This window comes from Chenopodium album, chromosome 11, assembly GCF_948465745.1.
Source record: "Chenopodium album chromosome 11, dcCheAlbu1.1, whole genome shotgun sequence".
Classification (NCBI taxonomy): domain Eukaryota; kingdom Viridiplantae; phylum Streptophyta; class Magnoliopsida; order Caryophyllales; family Amaranthaceae; genus Chenopodium; species Chenopodium album.
This window is the reverse complement of record NC_137844.1, coordinates 3,166,638-3,194,528: the sequence shown is the minus strand read 5'-3', so window position 1 is coordinate 3,194,528 and position 27,891 is coordinate 3,166,638. Positions and strand designations below refer to the sequence as shown.

The following is a 27,891-nucleotide window of genomic DNA, read 5'->3' as shown; positions in this document are numbered from 1 at the left end:
AATAATACCATTACAGCTTCTGTAAAACCTAGTTCTAGTGTTATACATGCTAGACTTGGTCATCCTTCTTTTAGTACAATGAAACATTTAACAGTTCCTGGCAATATTAATAACACTTGTGATTTTAGCTGTGAGTCTTGTGTTTTGGGTAAACATCACAAGTTTCCTTATGTGTCTTCAGTTTCTCATGCTGCTACTATGTTTGAGTTGGTGCACATAGATTTGTGGGGTAAATATTCAAGGCCATCTATCACTGGTGCAATGTATTTTCTGACCATTTTAGATGACCATTCTAGAACTACTAGGACACACTTACTGCATTCTAAGACTCAGGTGTTCTCTACTATTGCTGCATTTTTGGAGTATGTTATTACTCAGTTTGGGGTAAGTGTTAAGGTGATCAGAAGTGATAATGGCACTGAAATCATTCAAGATGCTTGTCAGTTTCTTTTTGCTTCTAAAGGGATTGTACATCAAAGAAGCATTCCTGGAAATCCACAGCAAAATGGAAGAGTGGAACGCAAACATAAGCATCTCCTTGAAACAGCTAGAACTATAAGATTTCATGCTTCTTTGCCATATAAGTTTTGGGGTGATTGCTTATTGGCTGCTACATATTTGATAAATTTGATGCCAAGTTCAGTTTTGAACTGGAAATCTCCTTTTGAGGTTCTTTTTGGGAAGAAACCTGATTACAGTCATTTGAGGATTTTTGGTTGTTTGTGTTTTCCTGCTCAAAGGCTTCCTGATAAGTTTGCACCAAGGGCAAAAAGGTGCATACTCTTGGGTTACCCTTTTGGTCAAAAAGGGTACAAGTTATATGATCTAGAAACTCATAAAATAGTATTGAGTAGAGATGTGGTTTTTGATGAGAATATTTTTCCTTTCAGACAATCAGTTCAGACTTCTGATGTGTCTTTTTCTTCTCCTATTTCCCTTCCTCTGGTTAATCCTGCTTTAGGTAGTGATTTTTCTACTCATCCAAATACACACCATCATGTTTCAGACTAGCCAGAACAGTCTGGAACAGGACAGATTGATCATTCCCCAATTTCTTCTCCTTTTATCCCATCTGACTCTCTTTCTTCTGATAATTCTTCTTCTTCTTCTGATTCAAATCATATTCTTCCTCCTCGTGTTTCTTCTAGACCTGTTAAACTCCCTAATAAATTCAATGATCTTATTCTCACCTTGCCTAAATAAAAATCTGTTACACCAGTTGATTCTGATGGTTCTGCTTCTTTTAATGTGTATTCTGAGCCATCTTTGGCTCATTTACATAGTGAGGCTTTGATTAGTCTTTCAAATGTTCTTCATGCTTTTGAACCCTCATATTTTAATCAAGCAAAAGAGCATCCAGAATGGATTGATGCAATGAATAAAGAGCTTGAGGCTTTGGAAGCAAATGATACATGGACTTTGACTGATTTACCATCAGGGAAGAAGGCTATAGGTTGTAAATGGGTTTATAAAACCAAATTTAAACCTAATGGAGAAATTGAAAGGTGTAAGGGAAGATTGGTTGCAAGGGGAGATAAGCAAATCTCAGGCAAAGACTATAAGCACACTTTTAGCCCTGTTGCTAAGCTTACAACTGTTAGGGTGATTCTGGCATTGGCTGCTGTGAGACAATGGGATATCCAGCAATTGGATATCAATAATGCCTTTTTGCATGGGTTCTTGGAAGAAGAAGTGTATATGACTGCTCCTCCTGGCTATTCTAAGGCTAAACCAGGACAGGTGCTCAAACTAAACAGAAGTTTATATGGTTTGAAGCAGGCTGCAAGGTGTTGGAATAAGGAGCTTTGTAAATTTCTGGTGGACTGGGGTTTTGTGCAGTCCAAACGCGACTATTCCATGTTTGTTTTGAAGAATCAAACATCCTTTCTTGTTGTGGTTGCTTATGTGGATGATCTCCTCATAACTGGTGATGATAGTGTTATGATTACTAAATTGAAAGCTGATTTGCATATAGCTTTCACTATTAAGGATCTGGGGAGTTTGAAATATTTTCTTGGCATTGAGGTATCTAGATCTGATTCTGGTATAATGTTGAATCAAAGGAAGTATATTCTGGATCTTCTCAGGGATCAGAATTTGGAGAATTGTAATCCAGCTCCTTTTCCTATGAGCAGGGGTATGAAGTTAAGTCAGGATGATGGTGATTTACTTCCTAATCCAGAGGTGTATAGAAGAATTATTGGCAAGTTGTTGTATTTGAACATGACTAGACCAGATGTTTCTTATGTGGTTCAGCAACTTAGTCAATTTCTCAGTGCTCCAAGAACTGCTCATCTGACTGCTGTTATCCATGTTCTGAAGTATCTGAAGGGAACTCTTAATCATGGTTTGTTTTATCCTGCTAATTCTAAGTTTGTGCTAAGTGCATACAGTGATGCAGACTGGGGAACGTGTGCTGATTCAGGTAGATCTCTCACTGGTTATTGTGTGTTTTTTGGTAATGCTTTGGTTTCTTGGAAGACTAAGAAGCAAAATGTAGTATCCAAGAGCTCAACAGAGGCTGAGTATAGAAGCATGAGTAAAACTGCAGATGAGATTGTTTGGCTTGAGGGTTTGTTGTCAGAATTATATGTGGAGGTTCCTACTCCTATAGTTCTGCATTGTGACAATATTTCAGCTCAACATATAGCTGAAAACCCTTGTTTTCATGAGAAAACAAAGCACTTGAGGAGTAAACATCATAAAATTGATGTTCATTATGTTAGAGAACAAGTGCAATCTGGTTTCATTAAATTGAAACATGTCAAATCTGCTTTACAATTGGCTGACATCATGACAAAACCTTTGGGAGCTGATCAACATCGTTTCTTGTCTCAGAGGATTGGGTTAGTCAGCCAAGTTCCTGTTCAAGAATGGTCTGGTCTATTACAACCAGTTCATTCTTGAGGGGGGAATGTTGAGATGTAGATATTTTGTAAATATCTGTAACAGAATTTGTTGTAAGATTCTGGTATTTATAGCTCATTGTTTTCCTCATTCTGTAACTTTTCTCACTTTTACAGAAATAAAATTCTGATTATTCTCTCTCACTTCTCTCTCTACTTTTCCTCTCTTTCTCTCTCTAGTTCTTCTCTAACAAACTCTGGGTTGAGTTTGCACAATTTGGTACATATATATACAATGGACCAACATTTAATAATTAGCACGAATTCTTTCTTACTTTTCTCAATTTTGAGAAAATAGTTAGCAGATCATTTTCAGTAGTTCAATCTATGCATTAATTCCAATTAGTTGCCATTATATAAAATGGACCAACATATAGGTCATATGTATTACTGTTGCAATTGCTGGTCCCTTCTTTACATACGTGTTACTTTCTCTTTCTTCCTAATTTTTCCTATTTCCACTTATCTTGGCTTTATATTCAATTTCCAAGATACTAGCTAAAGATGAAAATCTGAATATTTTATATAATCAAAACATATTATAATTAATAAAGTTATATAATAGTCAGCAAGAATAGGCGATAAAAGGACAAAAATTATAAGTAAATTAAAATTAGTTAGACCAATTGATTATAAGAAGCCATATACATATATCTCATTAGTTTTATATCATATGATAAGGACTAAAATGTAGCTATATATATGCTCCAAAATGTCCGTTAGTGTCAATTTTTGTTTAGGTTGTTTGGCTATAATAAGTACTCCGTATATATTGTTTGTAATAGGAATGACTCATCGATCATGTGGTAGTTTTTCGGGAGAAAGTTAATACCCATCATCTTATAAGGTTCGTTATGTTGTCTTTGTCCTTGAATAATTATGCACTACTTACGCACATATACTTATCAAAGTAATTGACTAGTATTACGGAGTAGTATACATAATAAAACATGTTTTTATTTATTTATTTATTTAATTAAGAAGCTACACATGTGTTATTAAAATAAAAATCTCCTTGGTTTCATGGTAAACTTATTACTCCGTATAAATGATTATAACTATATTTTTGTACGAGTAATATTTTGCAATTTTTGTCAATATAGGATTAATAATTACACAGCATATCCGATTTGTAGAGCTATAGAAATCTTGTAATGTGGTGGTAGAAAATTGAAGTTCACGAGCAATTACTAATCATTTATGATTATTGGATGGTATAAATGTTTTTTAAAATGTGTGGGAGATATTGAGTATTGGATTGAGACTGTATGTTTTGAATGTTCCATTTTACGTTTCATCTTATAGTCTTTTCTTTGTTTAAATGTCTCATCTATAGTAATGCATTCAATTTTGTAAGAAGTTGATGTGATAAATCGAAAAATGTATGCTGAAAATTAACATAGGGTAAAGAAAATTAAATAGAGGCCAAGGTTTCTCAAGCTAAGTAAAATTGAGTCCCACTAAACAGTATTTTATAAAAATTTCGTTATTATGTGGTGTTTTAATCTATTTTTACTACAGTTCTCCGTCTATGACATTGTAATATGTAGCTCTAAGAATGTCGATTAGAGAAGTTGAGGATTATTATGGCTTGCTTGAGCACTTAAAAACTATTTATAGTAATTAAGCATTATATTACACTTCCTAACGAATTTCATTTATATATATATGTTTATCACTTCGACCTCTACTTATTACTCTGTATCTTTAATGCACACACAATATATAATAGTAAGTCGTGCAATTCTCTCACAAGTCACAATCTTAGTAATAACGACGCTATAAGAAATAATTAGAAGGCTAGAATTATAATTACGGAGTACAATTGAAACATAATTGTTTACACACCCTTCAGCTAAAAAAACGAAAATAGTTGTACTTGATAATTTGGCTTGTCTAAGAACTGTAGAGGTGTCATATATCTCATTACAAGCCAGCCAACCAATCCGATCTTGTCTCTTAAACCGACCAACCAAATTAGACATTTTCTCCACAATTATTAATTTTTCACATCCAATTATTGATTTATAATCCCAAGTTGTTGAAATCAAGAAATAATGTAGTGGGCCGATGTTAGTAGTTAAAAAGCGGGGGAAAAAAATAATAATAATGTACTCACTAGTAATAATATTAATTAATGACACAATTAATTAATTACATTGAATGATTTAATTAATCATAGCTAGTAATTAACAATAATAACCTATAATAATACATACCTAATACCACCATTAGAGGAAAAAGACGAAGAAGACGAAGACGACGAAGGATGATTAGTAGTATGATTAGTAGGAGTAGACATGAGATTAACAACGAGATCTGTGAAAGCTCCAACAATGTACTTGTGAGTGTTCTTAGGATTCAAAGACAAGTAACTCAAAAGCAACTCTTGTAAATATTCCCAAACTTCTTTAATTTCTAAGTTACCCAACTCACGTGACTCCACCATCTCCTGCATGGATCGCCTGAAGTCCACGTAGGGGTCGGGGGAGTACCTCTGAACGGGTACTCCCCCGGCCACCCGTGCTACAGGGGAGGAAGCGGAGGACTCCTCTGCTTCTGCTTCCGCTTCCTCCCCTACAGGAGAGGAGAATAAATTTGATGAGGAGAGAGAAAGAGAGTCGACAATCGAGTTTGATCGACCAGGGGATGAAATGAAAAACCTACGAGAGGCGTATGCGGCGGTGAGGTCCGGAGTAGAAGGACCTACCGCCGCAGTATTATTATTAGTAGTAGAGATGTTGTAGTCCTCCGTCTCCATGTAGTCAGTGGAGACGGAGGACGGAGAGGCGGAGACGTAGGAGGTGGTGGTGATGGGAGGAGGGACGGAGTCGAAATCTTCGTAAAGCGAGTTGTAATTAGTGTTTAAGGGGTGGGGGTGTTGTGGGCGTTTGAGTAAGGAGAGACATAAGTTGAGGTTTTTGCCTAGTGTGTTTGGCATAGCTTAGTCAGGTTGTGTTTGAGTTGAGTGGAATTTCTCTCACTAGAAATTGTGTTAGTGAGAAGTACAAAGTAAAAGTGTGGGTTGTAGAGAGAGGTGATCGTGTGTGAGCTGTATTTAAGGGTGTTGGTAGTAAGAAGAGAGAGAGAGAGGAAAGTGAGGTGGGGTGAGGCTTAATTATTAGATGATCAAGGTCTCTACTCTAGATCAATTGTGTTCGATCATATAGTAATTATCAAACATGTAGGACAACGTTTTTTATTTTTAATTATATTTCTATAGGGTTGATATTTTAATAAGAGAGAAATCGGTCATCCATATGATCAAAATATTTATGACAGATTAATCTTACTAATAAATTTTGTCACATCGTCTTTTATAAGAATTTATCTTAAGAATACTAATTTTATTACTGTATTATTTTTGGTGTGGTGCGAAATTTAAAGAAGTTACTCAAAGTAATTTAATGTATTGACTTAAGCCGTTTAGAAATTTTCCGTTGAATAATGAGATGTGAGAGGTTCATGACAATATGATTTTCAGATATCAATCAATAATACTCCCTTTGTTCATAATTGAATAATGAGGAGAAGATACAAAAGAGACAATCATAAGTGGAAAGTGTATGATTTTTCTTCAGTCATGCCTTCTTTTCTCAATCAAGAAAACACTTGAATTTTATTTGTGGAGTATATTGTAAATTTATTATAGAAATGGGTAATAAGTTGAGCTTGAGGACTAATATTTCAGTTTGCCATATCTTGCGGTGGTTAGTGGAAAAAGTATGGGCCCAAAATTCCATTCAAAGTGGAGTTTGTAATCTCCAATTTTCCATTCCATTTATTGATTTTCATCCAAAGTGGAGTAGTGCTAATTATTTGTGTGGACTATTGTCTTTGTCAACACCAATTGCACGTTACACTGCAACAATTTCTTACATCACGAAATGACCCTAATCTAGGAATCTAATTAACCATACTTAAGAATAATATCGTTGTTAGTAACTCCCTCACCTCACTCAAAAGAGGTTATTAGAGAGCTACAAGCGAAAATAATAATGTTTTAAGATATACTTCGTATAATTCTAACATAAACTTAACTAATATAAACTTAGTTAATTTTCATACTCATCGTAGTTTTAATTGGCTTAGTGACTCGTTTAACTTGAATAATCATGCAATGACCTCACGAGTTGTTGGTGTTTTGTGTATGGTCATAAAATATCTACAATCAATATCATCAATTCCCATTGTAATTTCACTATTCACTTTCTTTTCTAATACGGTAAGATTTTGTGTTTTTACCATTTTCTCAATTCAAAGCAACTTTTTATTTTTGACTCACCTTTGAATCTTCAATCATTATACGTACACTATTTGAGATCAGAGATGAATAGGTGGTCTTATAGCTTAGGTAGGAGTAATCGATTTACAATATAATGATGTATAAAGTTAATTTTATGTACCTTCTAGTTGAAATCCATTATTATCTTTTTAACCTTTTAGCTTTCACCTAAATGAGAATTGAACCTTCTACACCACAAAGCAGGAAAAAAATAGATGTATATACAGATATATGTATCTTAGCTTCATGATTCTAATAAATAGACATATTGATTGTTTAATTGCTTCTATCATACATGCCTTTTACATTAAAGTATCAGCCCACCTAATCATATAATAAAATTAATGCTAATCGCTAATTTAAGAGAAAATAGTTCATACTTCACAGTACACACCAACTCACCTAAAGATTACAATGCAACTAACGCTCCATATTTTGATCAATTTGACAAAAACAACTGATAATTTACCTTCAACTACGTATTTTCCATTTATAACTTATTCACTTAGCTACAAGTTACTATCATTACAACGACTCCTGTCCAAATCAGATATATTTATGATTGTTTACTACTCTATACCACTATACCAGCTTTTAAATAGAGTTCCTAAAATATGCACAGCAAAATAGTAAATTGAATAAGCAAGCCAGCTTATTTTCTAAATTTAGCTTAGAGAATAGCTTAAATTGGACGTAAAAATATGCAAGGATATCATATTTATTAACCGTTAATTAGAGAAAACAAAAAAAGACGTTTTACGTACTACGGATTACATAATATACTATCTCTATTTCTTTTTGATATTCATGTTTTAATTTTGGATATTTCTCAATGCATATTTTTGTTCGTTAATATCTACCACTAGTTATATATGTTAATAAATATTATGGAGTATAAAAATTTGATATTTTTGAAGTACTTATTAAGATCTTATATATTGAGATTATTTAGAGTATTCTCTCAAATCGTGAATCATTGCAAGATTTGTAACAAAATTAAAATGAAATAATGGAAAGTGTAGTATTAATTATATGAGCAACAAATTAATGAAGGTATAAAAAAATGGAGCACATGGTGGGGAGAGTCCAAATAGGTCCACATTTTATTAACTTGTACATATATATTTCCAACTAACATGGTTTACAATCAATTCATCGATCACAACTAATTAAAAGCGCCAGTAGTTCAGATAATCCTATTGCAACTATCACGATCATGATTTGTGGCCTTCCTTCTATCACAAATGTTGGGAGTACTAATATAATTATTTTAAATATAATAAAGAACGTTAAATGTGAGTTTTCCTACATCCTAGGTTTTTTTTTTTTTTTTTTTTTTTTTTTTTTACGGAGTAAACGATTCTATCTCTAGCTAAATTTTATGTGCATTTTCAATCGAAAATGCTTTGTGGATACATATCCAGTTCATTAGTACGAGTACAATTATGTACTCTATTTTAATTAAGACCATAATTGGTGTAATTCTATAATCCCTTAATTAATTTGTTCATTATATAAAGTTTTGGAAACAACCGTTTTAATAATAACTAGTGTGTGGCCCAGGCGATGCCCCGGGTTGCTAGTTTGTGTTTGTTGGTTTTGAATTTAAGTCTTGCTATAAACATTTTTTAGTTGCCAAACTCAATCATTACATAAATGGAAACAAATAGTATAATAAACCACCAATTAACTCATCTAAGTTAACTACTCTATAATTTTGTTGGATAAAAAAAAACACAAGTAATAAATGACTAAGATGGTAAGACTTGTAAATTAAAGACTTGTTGGTCTTGAGTTCAAGTCTTGTTAAAAGCATTTTTTGGATGCAAACCTAATACATGTTGTGATTATAGTGACATGTGGCACATATTACTGACATGACGAACATAAAAAGGTAACACGTGGAACATAATCTCTTTTAGGAACGCTTTTTAATATATAAGTATAGATGTCAATTAGCTTTCACTTTTTCTTGATTAGTAGGTGTTTTCAATTTCGTTTGTAAGTTTTTCTTCTTCTTAAAATTAAACTTCACAATCTACAAGGTCACTTTCAATGTCCTAGAAGAATTCAGGTTTTTATGAGTATTACTTTCTAATGGTCACAATATTCTCTAGAAAAGCTAATAATGTGAATAATAACCTTTTGAAATAGGTCATTTGATCTTTAAAATAAAGATCGGAGTTTGCTGATACTAATTAATGTTATAATGCTTATAACTTATAACGAACATAATCTAATTTTAAATTCATCGCTATAAATATTGTAAGGGTCCACCTTTAAAAAAAAAGGATTATGAGTAATTTCCTACGGAGTAATGCACTTGATAACTTTGGCCTTGAAATTTCGGGGATAGGATTTGTACACAATACAAGATCTAAAATTAAAATTTCTTGTTCTACTCCGTATTGTTAATTAAGTATTAATAAAAGCATGCAACAAGAATCAATTAATAACATGTTTCTAATATTTCAAAATTTAGCACATAATTATTACAGTAGTTCAGTAGTAGTCTGGTATGGGAAAATAATAAAGGTATTAATTTAATTTATTCCTATTTTCAAATGGACAAAACTGAAAAGTCCAAACTAGCTAATTAATATTTGAAGAAAGAAATCAATTGAAATATTATAGTCGTGATCAAGAATTCAAGAGAAAAATTTTACCACTCGACTTGTTGACTTGTTTATCAATTAATCAATTAATTTTAGTTGACTTGTATGAAGAATTTAATGTCACGATCATAGTTGACTATCTAGTGTGTTTGCAAATTTAGCGACCTTCAAAAATAAAAGGAATAAATGCACCTCTAATTCTAGGCATTTAAATCTCATCAATAATTATCTACTAGTGCTCAAATCCTTCCGTTCTTTATATTTACGCTTTGTATTTTACTTTCTTCAATGCAAATCTTTGACTACGCTATTAATATAAAAAAAATCTCTTTTGAATCACTATCCTTTGAGACTCACTCTACACGACTACAAACATTAGCATATACTCCTATATATTTGTTTATGATATCAATGCATAAACTATATATGACATGTTAACATGCATGCATATATACCAATGTTCAATGTATTAACTAATTAATGACCTTATCTATTCTAAAAACTAGTGTATTGTTTTGAAAAGTGACAATTATTAGGAAACAATATAATGAGGACATCATGCAAGACAATTTTGGGCAAACAAAATAGTTTAATAACTAATTGAACGTGCCCTTTTGCGTGACTGGTGAATATGGTCCAAAATGCAAGAATTGATGAAGTACATTCATATGATTGTCCTCCAAACTCGAATTGTCTATATCGTTATAACAACTATTATGAACATTTGATTAAAACCATTCATTTTAATGTAAAAGTTAATCAAAAAAAAAAAAAAAAATAGTAACATACATATGCATGTAATAAGATAATAATGTACAACATATATGTTGTATAAATTACTGTTATGATGTAATTCAGGTGGGACTATCTTATCCCATGCACATGAAGGTTCCTGCATGGGGTTAGCTAAGCAACAATATAAAGGTACCAAAACGGACCCTATATTATTTATGTAGGTAAAAGCTACTTTAGTTTATAATTATTTTTTCAAATATAAAGCCAAATTTTTTGTCCAATATCACCCGATTGGACACTGGTCTAGTAATAATAATCCAAACATATGGGATGTTTGAGTGATTTGAAAATTTTGAACCTTATCATATACTACTACCCAAATTCTTTTTGTTTTTACGTTTATTATTTACGTATGTAGTCAAAGCCAAGTAAGAGTTGTCGAAACAAAACAACCCCCCACCACCACCACCAAAATATATATATATATATATATATATATATATATATATATATATATATATATATATATATATATATATATATATATATATATATAATTTTTAATCATTCATAATATACAAGTACATATTTATATAGATGATAGAATGCCATAAAATATGAAACAAGCGAAGAAATTAAATTACATAAAATTTAAGATTTTTTTTTCCCCCATCACTACAAGTGACAAATATTAACCGTCAAAGTTAAAAATTAAGTGCGTTTGTGAGATTAGATCATGAGGTTTACTAAATTGTCAGGGATAGATAAGAATATATGCAAGTTCCAAGATTGATTTCTATTGAAACTAGCAATTAACTATAGTGGCTCCACGAACCAATATCAAAAATATTACAAGGATTCGATTATATATCATGATGAAGCTTCATGTATATACACATTTTAGATTTGCATGCCCAACATAAACACACACACCGTCGTTAGGAACTATCCTTTACATTTTTTTAATTTTTTTTATTAAATCATGAGTAATATAACAATCAATATGGTCACGTATACCTATAACATCATATCATACATTTGATAATATTGTAAGACCACACGTTGAAAATTATTTTAAAGAACAACAACCTCTTCAACTAATTAGCTAGGAGGGTGTACGGAAACTACCTAAAGTTAAAGAGGTTAGCTAATAATATGATTAAGTATCCAATTATGGAGTGATTATCTAGGCCAAATAACATAGCTTGAAAGCGAGGCGATTATGACCCTAATGAATATATATAACGTTTATCAAAGGAGTATAATAATATTTGTAGTAACAGACATTAAGATACAGAGGTTCATTTGGTAAGTAGAGACAGCAAAACTATGTATTATTGATGAATGCACGAAGATTCAGAGCATATTGTCTTAGTGTATTGTGGATTTTGTTTTTTGTTTGGAAACGTACACAGTGGGATCCCAACATCCTTAGTTGTCTTGTATTTTTTATAATTAATAAGGTCAGACATCAGTCATATATACATGAATGGTTTTGGCTGTTTTCTTCAATTATTAATTATAATGCATGGTTGAACGTTCAATGTTACATATATATCAATGCTCTTATTTAATTTTTCCTCATACTTGCTACTCCATATGTATATATACAATAAGTGTAATTACAAGTCGTGTGAGGATCCTTTATCCCTCTCCCGCTTTCAAGTGTCTGGCTCGTATAATAGATTATAAGAGTTAGTCCCATTACTTTTAAGAAAATAAAAAAATTAAAAGCCTATCAATTCTTGGCTAATTACATACACTGTTTATTTACTAGCTATAGATTTTAATTTACATTACACGATTCTGTTCAACCATGTTTTAGTTCCAATCCAACAAATTCATAGGTGTTGATCATGATCATATATGTGCAAAATACATATTCTCAAAACATGTTTAGTGTTGTGACTTGAAGTAGTTACTACTCGTAGTATGTAGGAAGCTCTAGATCACTTCATGTACATTAAACGTAGTATTTGTTATTAAGGGCAACTCGGCTTGACTCGACTTCGCTTATACGACTCATTTGAGTTCCACTTAGCTTGGTCTATACTACATATACTTCGTACGTAGTTACAACCAAGCTTAGCTTCTTCAATATTATCACACGCACGAACCATTTTATGAACTTGGACTCTTCTCTATAATGGACCTACAATATGAGAAATCAATCCAACTAACTATTCAAGACTGATTCATTTTTCTCTTGTAATGATATTTTCTTGTATGTATCAAAAATCTATCATAATATATTGTCTCTTTATGAGCAGTAAATATTTTTGGAATAGTAGATAAAACATATACATTCAAGTGGGGCAAAAGAACCATTTTCCATTGTATAAATATGATATATGTCCCACATCAACCATAAAAAGTGGCTAATAAGTTCCAAGCTTGATGCTAGCTTATATGAGAGTAACAACACACACACCAAAACTGAACACAATGAAAGTAAGGCTCATTGCTAACATTTATATTATTTATATACACTTACGTATTCACTTATCATCTCGGCAGATTAGAATTAATATATGTACACGAGAGTGTAGGATGAGTGTCCATTATAGGTACAGGTTTACCCGAATGTATGATGCTTTTGTATTTAATTTGTACATGTAACGCGATATATATATATAATATATATAATATAGCATTTAATGACGCAACACTAGGTATTTATTCCTAGGATTCGGGAATATTTAAACTTGCAGCTGCAGACATCATCTCACCCACTCCACCAGCAGTAATAGCATTGGCTGGATCATTCTTGGCCTCAGCTTCTAATATTTCTTTGGCATCTTCATGCGTTACAGGCTTATCATGTGACAATTTATCACTAGCATCCTACATTTTTGTATACAAATAATCATAGTATATAAATTAATTAATTAATTGAATTAAACTGTATGATAGCTAGTTAACTTTGAATTAAATGTATAAATTCACCAAAAAAAGAAACAATATAGTTATTTTCATTCATATATAAAATAAAAGTGTGGTACGTACCCTAAGGATGTCATCCATAGTAGTCCTAAATTCATATCCCAATGTTTTAGCATTCCAAGCGGCTACATTGTAAGCCTCCTCAGCGAGCCCTCCGTGTGGCATGGTGTCGACGCCAAGAGCTCTCTTCTCGGCAGCCTCTATAGCAGCTGCATCGGCCTTATCGACTGGGTGGTCACCAGCTGAAAGTGCCACAGCCTCCAAGGCCTCACCAATTGTGACTGACTCCCTCTCTTGGGCTTGTTCTGCTGGAGAAGTTGCACTTGGACCGGTAAAGTTTGGTTCAACATATTGCCCTACTACCTGTTTATGCAATTGATCAAGCATTTCAACACTATACTAGCAATCAATTGTTTTGGCAAAATTTCCAAAGATAAATTAGCACAACATAGATTAAAATCTCAAGATAAAGTTATTTTTTGGTCCCTTATGAAAAAGGTACTATAATTGGTAGCAATATCTTGTTAAAAACATATGGAGTAATTTGGACCTCTAGCCCATAATCTACTAATAATTGGCCCAATTCATTTAGACTATAGATCAAGTTTAAAAATTCGTCTCAACGTCTAATTAAAAAATGTTACGTAATACTTCGTATAATTGACAAGTAAAGGAAGAGAACCTCTTCACTAACAGATTCCGTGATGATTCGAATCCCATTCATATCGGACTCTGTCACCTGAACCCCTTCATGGGTTGGATTTGAATCCGGGTCACAATAACCCGATTGCACATTAATAGAGGCGGCGGATTGCATAACGGATGCTGGGCCAAAAAGTGGGCTTTGGCCCATAACGTTACGCTCACCGGCCTCCATGGCAGCGGCATCTTCCGGTAAGATGGGCTTATTCGCAACTTGGCCCGATACAATGAACACGTCGCCGTATTTGATGGGCTCCCCATATGGACCCATTACTTCGGGTGGGTGTTGCTCTTCGGTCATCATGTAAACAAAATCTACTCCCTTAATGTGTAGGACCTTGCCATAAAATTGTATGCAAAAACAAAAAGAAGAGATCAATCTTATTAAGGGTTGATCAATTTATATACGTTAGAAATTAATTATGCAAGTGTTCTAAAATTTTGACAACTTAGCTTTATTTACGCTTCTAATAAATTGCCGTGAAAAGTGCAAGCAAATGTCTTCTATTCTATTATTCAAACTCAAAAATGTTTTCTTTTCTTTCTTAAATTAATAATACGGAGTATTTTCTTTTTCTAAAATGATTCATTTTTAGAAATATACAATACCTGTAAGGCTGTAACAACTTTAAGATGAGTATTGTACGATTTTGTTCATCCATGTTTTATCCTACGAAATAGTATTGTACTTCCTCCATTTTTAAATACTTGCTCCACTTTTTATTTTCGGCCGTTTTTAAATACTTACTCAACTTCCTTATTTGAAAAGCTTTTACAATATTTAATCCATTTCTCTCAACTAGTGGACTCAATATAAATCATATTTTATTAATTTTATATTCTCTCCTCCAATCCTATCAACTGTTTACCCCATTACCTCTATATTTCGCATAGAAAAATAGAACGGGTATTTAAAAACAGAGGGGTACATGATTATGAGATTGTCAAACGACTTTAAACATATATTAACGTCTTGAACTATCAAATGATATGTTACAACTTACGAGTAAACAACACAAAATACAGGTACAAAATTCCAAAATCTACTCGAAATGAGATATGACTTTATTTATCAAGCTAATAAAACCATTATTCCTAAAGAAAAAGAAAAAGGCTAGAAATTGGAAGAAGCTAGCACGGTAGTCAAAAGGTACTAGTAGAATAAGGAAACACCTCGTCTTCAACAACTTGGTTTACAACACTGGCCCAACTTCTACTGTCTGTTTTTCTCTCCTCTCCATTTTTATTATTGGCAGCTTCCAATTCATCTTGCCTTACACTTGCACCAGGTTTCTGAGCAGATGCTTCAACTTTCAAATTCATGGGCTTTTTCGCTTCATCTCCCACTTCTTGGATTTGCCCTCTTTGCTGTTGATTCCCTTTTGATGCCATTTTCACAACAAATTTATGGATTGCCTCTTTTCTTTACTCATGCTTCAGCCATTTTATATGCGGGTTTTGTATGTACTTGCCTTATAAATTTATGACATTTTTTTTATTATTATTTTCTTCATCTGTTTATTGGTATAAGGAGAAGTAGGGAACTATTGTATAATTTGGACACCTAGTCAAGAATGTCGGGCAAGTGTCAATATAATGAGTATTGATTCTAATTCGGATCGGTGCTATATCCTACTCCCTCCGTGTTTTAATGAGTATTACACTTTAATCGGCACATAATTTTAGGGAATTTAATTGAGTTGAATAAAATAATAAGTGTGGTAATTGGAGTATTAAAAAATTGTAAAAGAAAGACCGTGGGGTTAATATTTCATTGAAAAGTAATAAATGTGAGAGGAAAAAAAATATATAGATTTAGGTGGGGATCGTGAAAGAGAAAGATACAATATTAAAATGTAGATTTTTGCAAAAAAAAAAAAGAAGTGTAACACTTATTAAAACACGGTCGTGGATTTGTTCTGATTGACTGAATTGAGCTGAACTGAACTGAACTTATTGGAGTTGAACTGAACTGAATATTTTATGAGAGAAGGAAATTATGAACTGAATTGAAAATAATCTGAAGAGAACAAGCCCGTATTTGCTAAATGTAACACTTATTAAAACACAGAGAGAGTAATTGTTTTGATTGTACAAAATAAATATTACGTACGTAAGTAAAGATGCAGTCGTATATGTGATTCTCTTACCTTTTTCCTCTACTTTTAAATGCTTAGTCCGTATAACAATCAAAAATTGTGAGGGATAAGTGTTGAGGTTATTCACCCCAAGTCCCACATAGGAGTAAGGAGGTGAAGAGTTCCTTATAAGCGAGTGCAGACTCCATTAATATAAGACTTTTTGAAAAGGTACCCCAGAATAGGGAGATTAAGGGACAATTTGTGTTGTTGGTGATTGTTTACATGTGATAATATACAACACTTACATTACAAACATGAATAGTTTGTTTAAATCTATCAATCAACACATCACATCAGCACACATGTGAATAGTAATATGATTATCCATAGTTACTATTGTCAAATCAATCATCACATCATATTAAGTGTTGGCTATATGACATCATTTTACTTATATGACATCAATTATATAACATAATTACTATCTTCGTTTTATATAATTTGCAATCATATTGTGATATCACATTACTATAAATATAATTACAAATTTTTTTTATTATTTTTTTTTTTTTAGAGTTTAGAGAGCCACAAAAGCGGGAGTGAGAATCGATCAAAGGATCTCTTGAGATCGAGAGGAAAGCTCTAACCACTTGAACTATCCCTCACTCTCATAATTACATAATATGACGTCATTAGATTTATATGACATCATTATAGTAAAGTCACATCAATTCAATATACTTTTATGACATCATTATATTCAAGTCAAATCACATTATTACACTTATATGGCATCATTATATTTCTTAAACTTTAAAATAGAATCAAAACTCATTCTTGATACTTTATAAACATCTTATTGGTGTCTTATGGTTTTTAAACCATCTTATATGACCCTAGGAGTCAAGAATCATCCCTTGCATTTAGTTTAATTTTTGAAAAACATATCAAAGATTGACTCGAAATCGTGTATAGCCTTTAACTTTGGATAATTTTCTACTTTTTTGACCCGAAATTAAAAATTGTCGAGATGCTTACCATGGACCATAATATACTCCGGGAGTCCATTTAGGTAGGTAAAATCATCCAATGTGCCTTTAAACGATCAATTTACCCGCTTATAACTTACATCGAATTCATAAACTCAAGCCTACCATAGACTTTTATGGCAACATATAATGATCATATATGGTACCAAACGGCATTATATGACCCTGGAATGTATCCCCTAATATCTCAAGACTTTTCGACATCGGGTTTCAAAACCTCCAAAAATGCTCAAAAAACATGAATAATAGCCTTCAAATTTGGAAATTTTTGACTTTTTATTGTCCGAAAATAAAAATTGCCAAGATATTTACCATGGACCCTAATACCCTTTGGGAGTCCAATTGGGTGGGTGAAACCATCTCATTTGCTTTTAAACGGTCAATTTACCCGTTTATAACTTGCACCGATTTCATAAACTAAAGCCTACCACGGACATTTATGACAACATATAATGATCATATATGGTTCCAAACGGCATTATATAACCTTAGGATGTATCCCCTAATATCTCAAAACTTTTCGACACCAGGGCCCGAAACCTCCAAAATTGCTTAAAAAGCATGCATAATAGCCTTCAATTTTTTAAAATTTTGACTTTTTCTGGCCCGAAAATAAAATTGTCAAGATGTTTACCATGGATCCTAATATCCTTTAGGATTCCAATTGGGTGGGTTAAACCATCCCATTTGCCTTTAAACGGTCAATTTACCTATTTATAACTAGTACCGATTTCATAAACTCAAGTCTACCACGTACATTTATGACAACATATAATGATCATATATGGTTCCAAACGGCATTATATGACCCTGAAATGTATCCCCTAATATCTCAAAAAATTTCGACACCGGATCCCGAAACCTTCAAAATTGCTTAAAAAGCATGGATAATAGCCTTTAATTTTGAAATTTTTTAACTTTTTCTGTCCTGAAAATAAAAATTACCGAGATATTTACCATGGATCCTAATACCCTTTAGAAGTCCAATTGGGTGGGTGAAATCATCCCATTTGTTTTTAAACGGTCAATTTGCCCGTTTACAACTTGCACCGGTTTCATAAACTCAAGCCAACCCCAGACGTTTATGACAACATATAATGATCATATATGGTTCCAAATGGCATTATATGACCCCGAAATGTATCCTATATTATCTCAAGACTTTTCGACAACGAGTCCAAAAATCTCCAAAATTCCTTAAAAACTATGGATTATAACCTTTAATTTTGGAAAATTTTGACTTATTTTGCTCGGAAATACAAAGTACCGAAATGTTTACTATGGTCCCTGATACCCTTTGAGAGTCCAATTGAGTGGGTGGAACCATCCAATTTGCCTTTAAACATCCAATTTATCCATTTTCGTACTCGTCTTTTGTATTGGCAGCTTTCATGTGGCCTTTACATAGCCGAATAATGGTCATATATGGTCAAAACAATATTATATGACCACGGGATGCATCCTATAGTGTTCTGTTAATTTCTAATACTGGGCCCCGACACCTTCTAAATTGATCCAATTTCGTGTATTATAGCCTTTATATTTGGCTTTCGTATATCATTTTTTCACCCGATAAAATTATGCACTTAGATACTTCCATAGGTTCCCAAAAGGCTTTGGGAGTCATAAATAGTATCTGGAACCATATCATTCATCCTTAATCATCACGTCTTAAGGAAAAATCGACATACTATCAAATGACAAAAATATTTTCATGCCTTGTCCTTGGGTGTACATGTCTTGTGCACATGCCATATGCCCCCTTGCACCATCTAACATCCCAACACTTAGAATTTGCGACTTGTCTTAGTCCCGTACTTAGCATTTTTGGTATATAAGATGCACCTCTAACCTCGAAAAAACCCCAAAACAGACAATATTATACTAATGTGGAGCAGAATGTGCGTGCGACTCGTCAAGATGGGTGACCCGGGCTCAATAAGTGGTATCAGAGCAGATGGTTCGGCGGGACAAAAACGGGTGCTATAAATGTAAGGACATTCCCTCAAATGTGTGACCTCGCGATTGTGGTGGCTTACGTCGAAAGTCCTCCTGATGTTGTGGCTCAAAGCGGTGTGTCCCATGGTAATAGCAGCGGTGCAAGATAGTTTCAATAGAGGGGAGGCCATGAGTTATATAGTTATTGGTCTGAGGGAAAGTTCGTTAGGGTTGTTCATCCCAAGTCGCACATGGAAGGAGTAAGGAGTGAAAAGCTCATTATAAGTGAGTGCACACTCCATTAGTATGTGGCGTTTTGGAAATGTGTCCAAAAACAAATCTGTGCGGGTTAGGCTCAAAGCGGACAATATCATACAAATGTGGAGTGGAGTGTACGCGCGACGCCGAGACCCGTCAATTTAGGTGATCTGTGCTTAATAATAAGGTATGATAACCATTGTAGATCACACAAGATTGAGTAATTAGAAAAGAATAGAAATTTAAACTGAGAAAGGAGGTATTAACATAGAGATTGGATAAGAGCTTTATGTATGTAACAATTGATAGTTGATCATGGGTTTTGCAAGGGAGGAAAGTATGGGCATGAATTGAAGTAGCTGAAATCCCGTTGTAATTCACTTGTGATTTGCCCCATACTGTATAAAAGAGGAGAAAAAAAACCATCTGAAATTATCGTTACAAACTGGTTATAGTACAGAAACCTCATTTGGGCGTAATTGACCCAAACTTTGAGGGATATACCTCAAAAAGACATCTAGTCTTAAACATGTGATAATTTTTTAGGAGAACTTACAGATATTAATAATGTTGGCACAATAACATGCCAATAAGCCTTTAGTGTGATGGGTTTATGTTTTGACTCATTATCGACGTTTTTGTCACTCTTCATATGAAAACTTGGTAGTTGGTAGTTGATACTTTAACAAGGAGCCCTACAACGTATAATGTAAATTCTCTCAAAAAAAGCAGGAAGTTCTAAAGGATCATACATGGTACAATCACACGTTCCTTAAACAGCTGAAAGACATCGAGACTTACAATTAGTTAGAGAGTAGTTTGCAGCTATTTTGCACAGCTCAAAAAGCTTACCCTTATATTGAATTAAACTTGTTTTACATAGTTTATTACAATACTTATCATAATGCTTAATTTACTGAATTACTAGTTCAACTTTTGTTGGTTCATCCTTGCTGCTACAGCCACAGACTCGCCGACTCCCCCAAGGTTGGTTGCCAAATTTGGGTCATTTCTCACCTCGGCTGCTATCACCCTTTCTGCATCCTGAATAGTTACTGGTTTATCATCTGATAATCTAGTTGCTGCATCCTATAACAAGTAACAAAGTTTTTATCAACCAAAACATGAACTATTATTACACCTATAATATGAAACAAAAGACAGTTGGAAAATGTTACTGTAAGAACATCTCCAAGAGTGATCTTGTTTTCATAAGATATAATTTGTTCATTCCTAGTTGCAGCAGACTGAGCCTCTGCTCCAAGGCCACCAGGGGGAGTGTTGCCGCAGCCTGTGACCCACATTTCGGCTGCTTGAATGGCAGCAGCATCAGTTTGGGTAATGGGTTTGTCCCCTGCAGATATTGTAGATGTCTCTATGGCTTCTCCTATGGTAACTGCATCACTGTCCACTGCCGATGGTGGAGCCACCATCTTGTCCGCGGTTGGGTTTGGATTCGGGTTTGCACATCTCACTATGACCTCTATGTATATCATATCCGTTTTATGCATCAATGTATATCAACTCTACAACCCTGTTTACTATCACATCATCTATAGTCCTGACCAATTACATATACTTCCTTTCTCCAATAATTATATTGAATGAATTCTAGCTAGGATTTGCCATTTTAAACGTATTATTAGGGGTACATTTGAATCCATGATGTCCATTATGTAAAGTGTTAGAACAATTAAGACTTTTTAATAGATTAAACAGAATATACTTTTGTAACTTAACACATGCTAGTATAATGATAGAATAACTTATTAATACATTGTTGCATAGTTAAATGAAAGAGTATAATGATTGAACAATAGATATACCTGGTCACCAATAGACTGGGTAATGAAACGCTGACCATCAACTATGGTCTCAGTAACATTCATGCCTAGGTCTGTACCAACATCTGAGGCTGAACATTGAGGGGTAACTCCGGCTCGAACGTTCTTGGCCGCGGCTGCCTGCATAAGGGCAGCCGGACCACCTTTTTGAGATTGGCCCATGATTTGGTTCTCAGCAGACTGCATAGCAGCGGCGTCTAGTGGTGCAATGGGCTTATTAGCAATCTCCTCAGACACCAAGAAAACATCTCCATATTTGATAGGCTGCTGACGTTGCTCTTGCTCTTGAGCCATTTCGATTAGTTTTATGATCTTTATTTCGAATTTAATTTGATGATTATGATTGCTTCAGTTTTCATTAGTTTTATACGTAATTAGTTTTATGTATTAAATACGTAGCAGTATCGAAGTATTAAGCGGTGAACATAGCATGATGTGGAGATTTGGATGCAAAAGTTGATATGCTAGCATGACACATGCCAAGATTTTAGCGTTAAGTGGCAGATCTTCTTCTGCCATGGCGGCGCGCACGTTGTCTGGAGGATAGAGATGGTCTAATTCATAGGAATATAAGATAATGTAGATCAACACATTTAAACTTATCTTGAAAACGTGTTGATATTACCATGTATTTTTTGTTGTTGAACTCGATAGCCCTTTTAGGCTACCAACGATGTCCATGCTTAGATACAAAATCATACCATGGTAAATACACATGTATATATTGTGCAACAATCTTAAGCGAATTGCGTTTCAAGATAACTCTTTGATCCACCAATGATAGTTACTAATGTTGAGTTTAGTCTCAACTCTCAAGGCTTATAGCAAATATTCAAAACAAGCGTTGTAGTATGTCATTAAGAGGAAGGTACACCCGGGCCTCGTGTATATAAGAATGTACCTTTCCCATGCCAAAGGACCAATGTACTCATTCACCATGTCAACCATGTAAAAAACATCTCAACTCCTGGGATAACAAATTGAAGACAACCATGAACATAAGAAAATCCCTCCACCAATGTAAACAAAAACAAAAACAAATAACAGAGGATTTATAAGAACAAAAACAATGGAAGAAGACTCCAAACCATGTACATGTAAGAACATAATTAAGAGAACTACACACGAGTTTGCTTTAAGAAGGAGGTTGATTAATATTAGCAGCAGTGGCTAATGCCTCAGCAACACCACCGGGAGTCACCGATTCCTTAGGAGCGTCTGTATGATCGCTTTCGAGGCCGTCCACATCCCCTTGCAGCTCCGCTGCTCTCACCTTCTCAGCATCCCTCACTGTCACTGGCTTGTCACTCTCTAACTTCTCAGTTGCATCCTACACATTACACAGTACAACCCCAAGATTTAGCACATAAATACAAATTTTGACCGCATTCTAATCAAAGATAAAATTGTGTGACGAATTCATAAACTCAATCATATTTCCCTCTATGTTTGCATAACGAAGGTAGTATTCAGTATTCACAACCTAGATCCCTAATTTCAGTTTAGGGTGGCATACAAATAACACAATACCAACCTAAAACAATGAGTAATTTGAATCAAAAGGAGTACTGTTACTGCCTATTCCTTTAATTCACAACTTAAAAACACATCTTAAATCTCATTTATGTCATTGTCCTTCGTGCCTCTATGTTACGAAAATCGTCTTTTCAGTTTATAATGGCTACATATAACAATGTGGACTTTAGTTCCGTCTATAATTCACAAGATCAAATGATCAACCCTATTAATTCCCACAAATCGCAACATAATAACAGATCAAACAACAAGCAAACTAAAACCCCAAATAAACCTAATTAAAAAATTACAACTTGCAATTATTAACAAACTTAATCAAATCAAATAAAATAAATTATGGGAAAGAAAGACAAACCCCAATAACTTCAGCAAGGGTAGTTTTATCCTCATCATAAATTCTTCTAGCATTGACCATAGCAGCAGATTGAGCTTGAAAGCCGATACCATCAATAGGAGGAGAGGTGGCGCCGGTGGCCCTCATCTCGGCGGCTTGTATGGCGGCGGCATCGCTGTCGTCGACGGGTTTATTTCCGACGATAGAGGCAACCACTTCTAGCGCTTCTCCTATTGTTATCGCCGCTCTTGGTTCTTCGTTTGCCATTTCTTTTTTAATTTTTAACAAGCAATTCAAAGTCCGTATTATTTGGCTAGAAAATGGGGTGTTTTAAGTTGAGTTATTTGGAACGTGGACAAATCAGGTTTCAAGAAATATGTTTTATGTTGGTGTTTGTTTAGACTATTTACTATGAATTGACAAGTGTACTCTCTAGATTGTTACAGGTTTACAAGTGTCCACTTTTATCACTCCCCCAATTGCTTAACGGCTCTACGTATTTTTTTTTTTTTAAGAATTTCTAATACCATCTAAAACGTTGTATTATTTATAACGATTTGACATAAAATGTGAGTTGAAAATGTTTAAACGTTACAAATAATATGAAATGTAGATAGTACTTCGGAATGGAAGATTGGAAGAGTAAATGACGTGAATGTTACAATTATTCAAGAAATTATGCAAATAACTTTGTTGAGTTTATCTATAATTGAGAAGTATCTATTGTTTGGATTCTATTCCCAAATAAATTAATTTTTCTATGATTAGGAACATCTAACATAAAGGTTTGTGGTGGCGTTTGGCCAAGAAGAGGGAGACAGACAATGATACAAAGACAGTTAGAGATTGTGTTAAAGAAAGCGTACAATTTCAATCACTTAAATGTCCTCCTAGAATGTTTTTGAGTTTCATGAGAAACACCCCAACCTCTTTCTTTTCCGGATTATTTGTGCTATTTTGAATCTATGTTGCATTGGACATTGGTAGTGAAGAGGTCATTTGTGCTATTTTGAAATTATGTTGCATTGGTAGTAAAGACTTGCAAAATATGGAGTATACTTATTTATGCAACCAATTCGTCATCTCAGCCTCTCAAGGTCCTATAGAAAGGTATGGAGTTCTTTATCTTCATTGGTGTTGACGTGTTATTGATTTATTCTCAATCATTATTTGCTATAACATTCCATTGTGATGTTGATTTAATATTATAACATTATACTATCGTAACATATTCGTGTTGTTTGTTACTCAACACCAATGTAGACTGTATTTTAGCTTATATACATCATAGCAAAATCACATATTATAAGTTTCTTCATTCAATTTTTGGTCACTCATGAAACCTAATTTTAGTGATATATTATCATAGTTATATGCACAACAGATTCAATTATATAAATCACACTTGGCTCCCAACAGCATGGAGGATCTTCCTCCAAGTGCACACATGCATAGGCTAGGCAGTGCTCATACGATTCTGATTTTCATGGTCAAGGATTGACATAGTAACATAATTTGTTTACAACATTTCATATAAAACAACTTATTTATGCATCGCTTAAATCATAAGATCAGAAGAATATATGGGGCATACAGAATTACAAGATAACATCTTAATTGATAGTGATAAGTGGGACACATGAAAAAAAATCTGTCACACAAAACCATGCCCTGTTTAAGATGAGATCCCACATTACACCACATTCACAGCACGTGTGGAAAACAAAGCTCAAAAAAGTTGGAAAGAAAAATAGACAGCATTCAGGTATGTATATTTAGCCGATACGTAATAAGTCACATTCATTTCTCAGGTTGGTTAATCCTAGCCGCAGTCTCCACAGCCTCTGCCACTCCACCAGGAGTAGTGGTCTGTTTTACACCACAGAGATGGAGCGAATCTTCTGCACTAGCCCCTCCAGAATGACCTCGCAGCTCAGCCGCTTTTATGCGTTCAGCATCCAACTTTGTTGCTACCTTGTCATCTGTGAGCATATTTGTCGCTTCCTGAGTGTCATCAGAGGTTAGTTACCACAAACATATATACACGCAATAGATCCTGAATTGTTAAGGGATGCATTCATCAGTTAATTTAATTTTTTGTTTGGGGAGGGGAGTGTTAGTAAGAAACACATAACAAATAATTGAACACTGTTTACAAGTCATAAAAAAAATACTTGTAAAAAATTCTAAAGAAAAGGAACTGCCGCTAACTTATTTACCTATCAGCAAATCACTAGTCATATCTATATTTCAGTTAGGAATATTGACTTTTAAACTTCTCTGAATCGTTTTCAAGAATAAGTACTCCCTCTAGCTCATTTTACTATCCCTGTCTGGCCCAAAAGGTTCTCACAAACGCATGGTCAGTTGGGAAAAGTGAGACTAGGAGAATATGTAAGTTCCCTTTAGCATTATCTTCAAATTGATAGCATGTCAGTTTTATGCATAATTGTTGTTGGTAGGAAACTGGGAACAAGTTATTATCATTGATGAAAATTATATAGATAATACTCGTACTAATTAGGAAAAATTACACATTGTGATGATACTCAGAAATAATACAAGATAAGATGTATACCTCGAGGACTTGAGAGAGCTTGGTTTTCTCCTCATCATACATCATTTGGGCATTATTAGTGGCAGCAGCCTGAGCTTCAGCGCCTAAGCCAGAACCAAAACCAGCATTATATCCAGTCGCGATCATCTCTGCAGCTTGTATTGCAGCAGCATCACATCGATCTACAGGTTTGTCCCCTACAGCCTCAGCAGCTGCCTCCAGTGCTTCTCCAATTGTTACCCCTGCAGCACCCGATCCCATTCCCTCCACTGACATAGCCGATTCCATTTGCTCATGTGACAGTTGAGAATCATGCCATGGGTTGTCCTCCACCTTATGCACGAACCAGAAACTAAGTAAGCATCAAAATTCAAATGTATGTGACTCAGCAGCACTAGCCATATTTCATTTTCTTCTCATCCATAGGCAAGTTGAAGTATGCACCAACATCTACTGCCCCACCAACATCTACCGCCCCTTTTTGAAATAAATTATCTAGAGACTAATTTTGAAACCCCATTAAATCTATCATCCTGGTAAGGATAGTTAAGATTGCTAATTAGGTCATATCCTATTGGGCTATTGGTAATTAAGGACAAGGGCAATGTGCACATTACTCATAAATTCAATAGAACAACCATTGATGTTCATGGACATTGTCAGGGATTGATCTCACTATTGTTTTGCCCTGCTGCCTATACACATTTCAGGATAAGAAGCATAAGATATTATGTTCTAACACCAAACAAAATGCAAATCGAGCAATCCTGTTTTCGCCATCCAATGCAATCAGTATTTCTAGACTACACAAGCACTAATAAACCAATGACATAAACTTTGTTATAAAACACTAAGAAATCTTTCATCATAAAATTCTCACAATACTAGGCATACAGCACTTAATGTATCATTCACTTTCAAATTTCATTTATCAACAAACCCTAGCTCAACAACTATTAGCAAGACTTGGCATGTTCCAATTCAGTAATTATTCTTCATATCATTGTATCAAAAGCAGATCTAGACAACCAAATTTAACCTGCATAACAAATATATACACATTAGACATTACACAATCAGAAATTCATAATCATTCAAACATTACCAAATTCAGGATACATTAAAACTTAACAAGTACCCGTGACACTAACATCAATCCATAAAATCATGTTCGTATCTTGAAATTACGAGAGGTTAAGACAACGTGACATCGAATATCAAACAAACGAAAATAGATCTACACAAATAACAAAGCTAGATAAACAAAAGAGTAAATAAATACCAGATTTTGATCAGAAGAAAGAGTATCATCAGGCACAACAACACCAGCTTTAACATTCTTAGCAGCAGCTTCAAGCATAAGAGAAGCAGGACCACCTTTGATAGTCTTCCCAAATGCCCGAGTCTCAGCCGACCGCATCGCCGCCGCATCCCTCGGAGAAATAGGCTGCTCCGCCAATTCCCCCGACATCTCAAACACATCACCGTACTTTATTGCTCCCATTTCTCCTCGTTGTTCTTGTTCATACGCCATTATCCTAGATATATTTTCTGGGATTTTCAAGTCTTTGATCAAGAAAACCAGATTTTTGTGCACAAAACTAAAGTGTAATGATGTAATGTATGCTAGAATATGGCATGTGTTGTGTTTGTTTGACGGGTGGCACTATATATTGTGTGCTTAGTGTCCAAATTTCGAGGTGTAATTATTTGTGATTATATTTTTATGTACACGTGTTAGTTCCTTATTGAGGGTGATCTTCTGTCGAAAATTCACCACTTACAAGGTTACAACGCTTGTGTGTGCATGTCAACGATTGGATCTATGTGCTCGAGTTTCGAGCCTTATCCGTTCTGATATATATAGACTTTGTTTGGTAATTAAATATTGGTGTTGATCGGACCACGTAAATGTTAGATTAGTTAATGCTATTAGCGGTATTACCTTTTGGTAAAATCTTACTACTCCGTATTGTTTTTGCTTATGTACTTTTTTAAGTTTTGCCAATTAACAAGTCTTTGTCACATACAAAGGTTACTCGCTGTTTGATGCTATCGAAATACATTCAAAATTCACTTGCAAAATATCCTTTACAAGGTAAAATCTA

General features: G+C 34.1%; 5 protein-coding genes across 5 annotated transcripts; all 5 read right to left on the bottom strand.

Annotated features, from left to right (window-relative positions):
• Window positions 1-5,007: 5,007 nt before the first annotated feature.
• On the bottom strand, window positions 5,008-5,925 carry LOC145568239 (transcription repressor OFP16-like). Its single transcript, XM_081627670.1, has one exon. It carries the CDS (start codon window positions 5,845-5,847, stop codon window positions 5,110-5,112), a length of 738 nt encoding a protein of 245 aa, XP_081483796.1. The 5' UTR covers window positions 5,848-5,925; the 3' UTR covers window positions 5,008-5,109.
• A 7,298-nt stretch (window positions 5,926-13,223) lies between these two features.
• LOC145568089 (late embryogenesis abundant protein D-34-like) lies at window positions 13,224-14,515 on the bottom strand. Its single transcript, XM_081627522.1, has 3 exons — window positions 14,167-14,515; window positions 13,548-13,847; window positions 13,224-13,385 (listed from the first exon to the last, which is right to left on the bottom strand). Exons 1-3 carry the CDS (start codon window positions 14,488-14,490, stop codon window positions 13,224-13,226), a joined length of 786 nt encoding a protein of 261 aa, XP_081483648.1. The 5' UTR covers window positions 14,491-14,515.
• A 5,921-nt stretch (window positions 14,516-20,436) lies between these two features.
• On the bottom strand, window positions 20,437-21,650 carry LOC145568088 (late embryogenesis abundant protein D-34-like). Its single transcript, XM_081627521.1, has 3 exons — window positions 21,339-21,650; window positions 20,691-20,993; window positions 20,437-20,601 (listed from the first exon to the last, which is right to left on the bottom strand). Exons 1-3 carry the CDS (start codon window positions 21,648-21,650, stop codon window positions 20,437-20,439), a joined length of 780 nt encoding a protein of 259 aa, XP_081483647.1.
• A 655-nt stretch (window positions 21,651-22,305) lies between these two features.
• LOC145568238 (late embryogenesis abundant protein 47-like) lies at window positions 22,306-23,522 on the bottom strand. Its single transcript, XM_081627668.1, has 2 exons — window positions 23,248-23,522; window positions 22,306-22,686 (listed from the first exon to the last, which is right to left on the bottom strand). The coding sequence occupies exons 1-2, from the start codon at window positions 23,491-23,493 to the stop codon at window positions 22,492-22,494; spliced, it is 441 nt and encodes a 146-aa protein (XP_081483794.1). The 5' UTR covers window positions 23,494-23,522; the 3' UTR covers window positions 22,306-22,491.
• A 1,356-nt stretch (window positions 23,523-24,878) lies between these two features.
• On the bottom strand, window positions 24,879-27,441 carry LOC145568237 (late embryogenesis abundant protein 31-like). The gene is made up of 3 exons (XM_081627667.1): window positions 27,066-27,441; window positions 25,805-26,116; window positions 24,879-25,230 (listed from the first exon to the last, which is right to left on the bottom strand). Exons 1-3 carry the CDS (start codon window positions 27,315-27,317, stop codon window positions 25,027-25,029), a joined length of 768 nt encoding a protein of 255 aa, XP_081483793.1. The 5' UTR covers window positions 27,318-27,441; the 3' UTR covers window positions 24,879-25,026.
• Between the last annotated feature and the right edge of the window lie 450 nt (window positions 27,442-27,891).

What these genes read in the sequence shown, in the direction of transcription:
- LOC145568239 (XM_081627670.1), bottom strand. Translation starts at nt 5,847, where the DNA reads ATGCCAAACACACTAGGCAAAAACCTCAACTTATGTCTCTCCTTACTC.
- LOC145568089 (XM_081627522.1), bottom strand. Translation starts at nt 14,490, where the DNA reads ATGATGACCGAAGAGCAACACCCACCCGAAGTAATGGGTCCATATGGG. An exon ending in CGGAATCTGTTAGTGAAGAG is followed by an intron (nt 13,848 to 14,166) that starts GTTCTCTTCCTT and finishes TTGCATAAACAG; the next exon opens with GTAGTAGGGCAATATGTTGA. An exon ending in CTATGGATGACATCCTTAGG is followed by an intron (nt 13,386 to 13,547) that starts GTACGTACCACA and finishes ACAAAAATGTAG; the next exon opens with GATGCTAGTGATAAATTGTC.
- LOC145568088 (XM_081627521.1), bottom strand. Translation starts at nt 21,650, where the DNA reads ATGGCTCAAGAGCAAGAGCAACGTCAGCAGCCTATCAAATATGGAGAT. An exon ending in CCCAGTCTATTGGTGACCAG is followed by an intron (nt 20,994 to 21,338) that starts GTATATCTATTG and finishes ATATACATAGAG; the next exon opens with GTCATAGTGAGATGTGCAAA. An exon ending in CTCTTGGAGATGTTCTTACA is followed by an intron (nt 20,602 to 20,690) that starts GTAACATTTTCC and finishes TACTTGTTATAG; the next exon opens with GATGCAGCAACTAGATTATC.
- LOC145568238 (XM_081627668.1), bottom strand. Translation starts at nt 23,493, where the DNA reads ATGGCAAACGAAGAACCAAGAGCGGCGATAACAATAGGAGAAGCGCTA. An exon ending in CCCTTGCTGAAGTTATTGGG is followed by an intron (nt 22,687 to 23,247) that starts GTTTGTCTTTCT and finishes TGTAATGTGTAG; the next exon opens with GATGCAACTGAGAAGTTAGA.
- LOC145568237 (XM_081627667.1), bottom strand. Translation starts at nt 27,317, where the DNA reads ATGGCGTATGAACAAGAACAACGAGGAGAAATGGGAGCAATAAAGTAC. An exon ending in TTTCTTCTGATCAAAATCTG is followed by an intron (nt 26,117 to 27,065) that starts GTATTTATTTAC and finishes TTCGTGCATAAG; the next exon opens with GTGGAGGACAACCCATGGCA. An exon ending in AGCTCTCTCAAGTCCTCGAG is followed by an intron (nt 25,231 to 25,804) that starts GTATACATCTTA and finishes GATGACACTCAG; the next exon opens with GAAGCGACAAATATGCTCAC.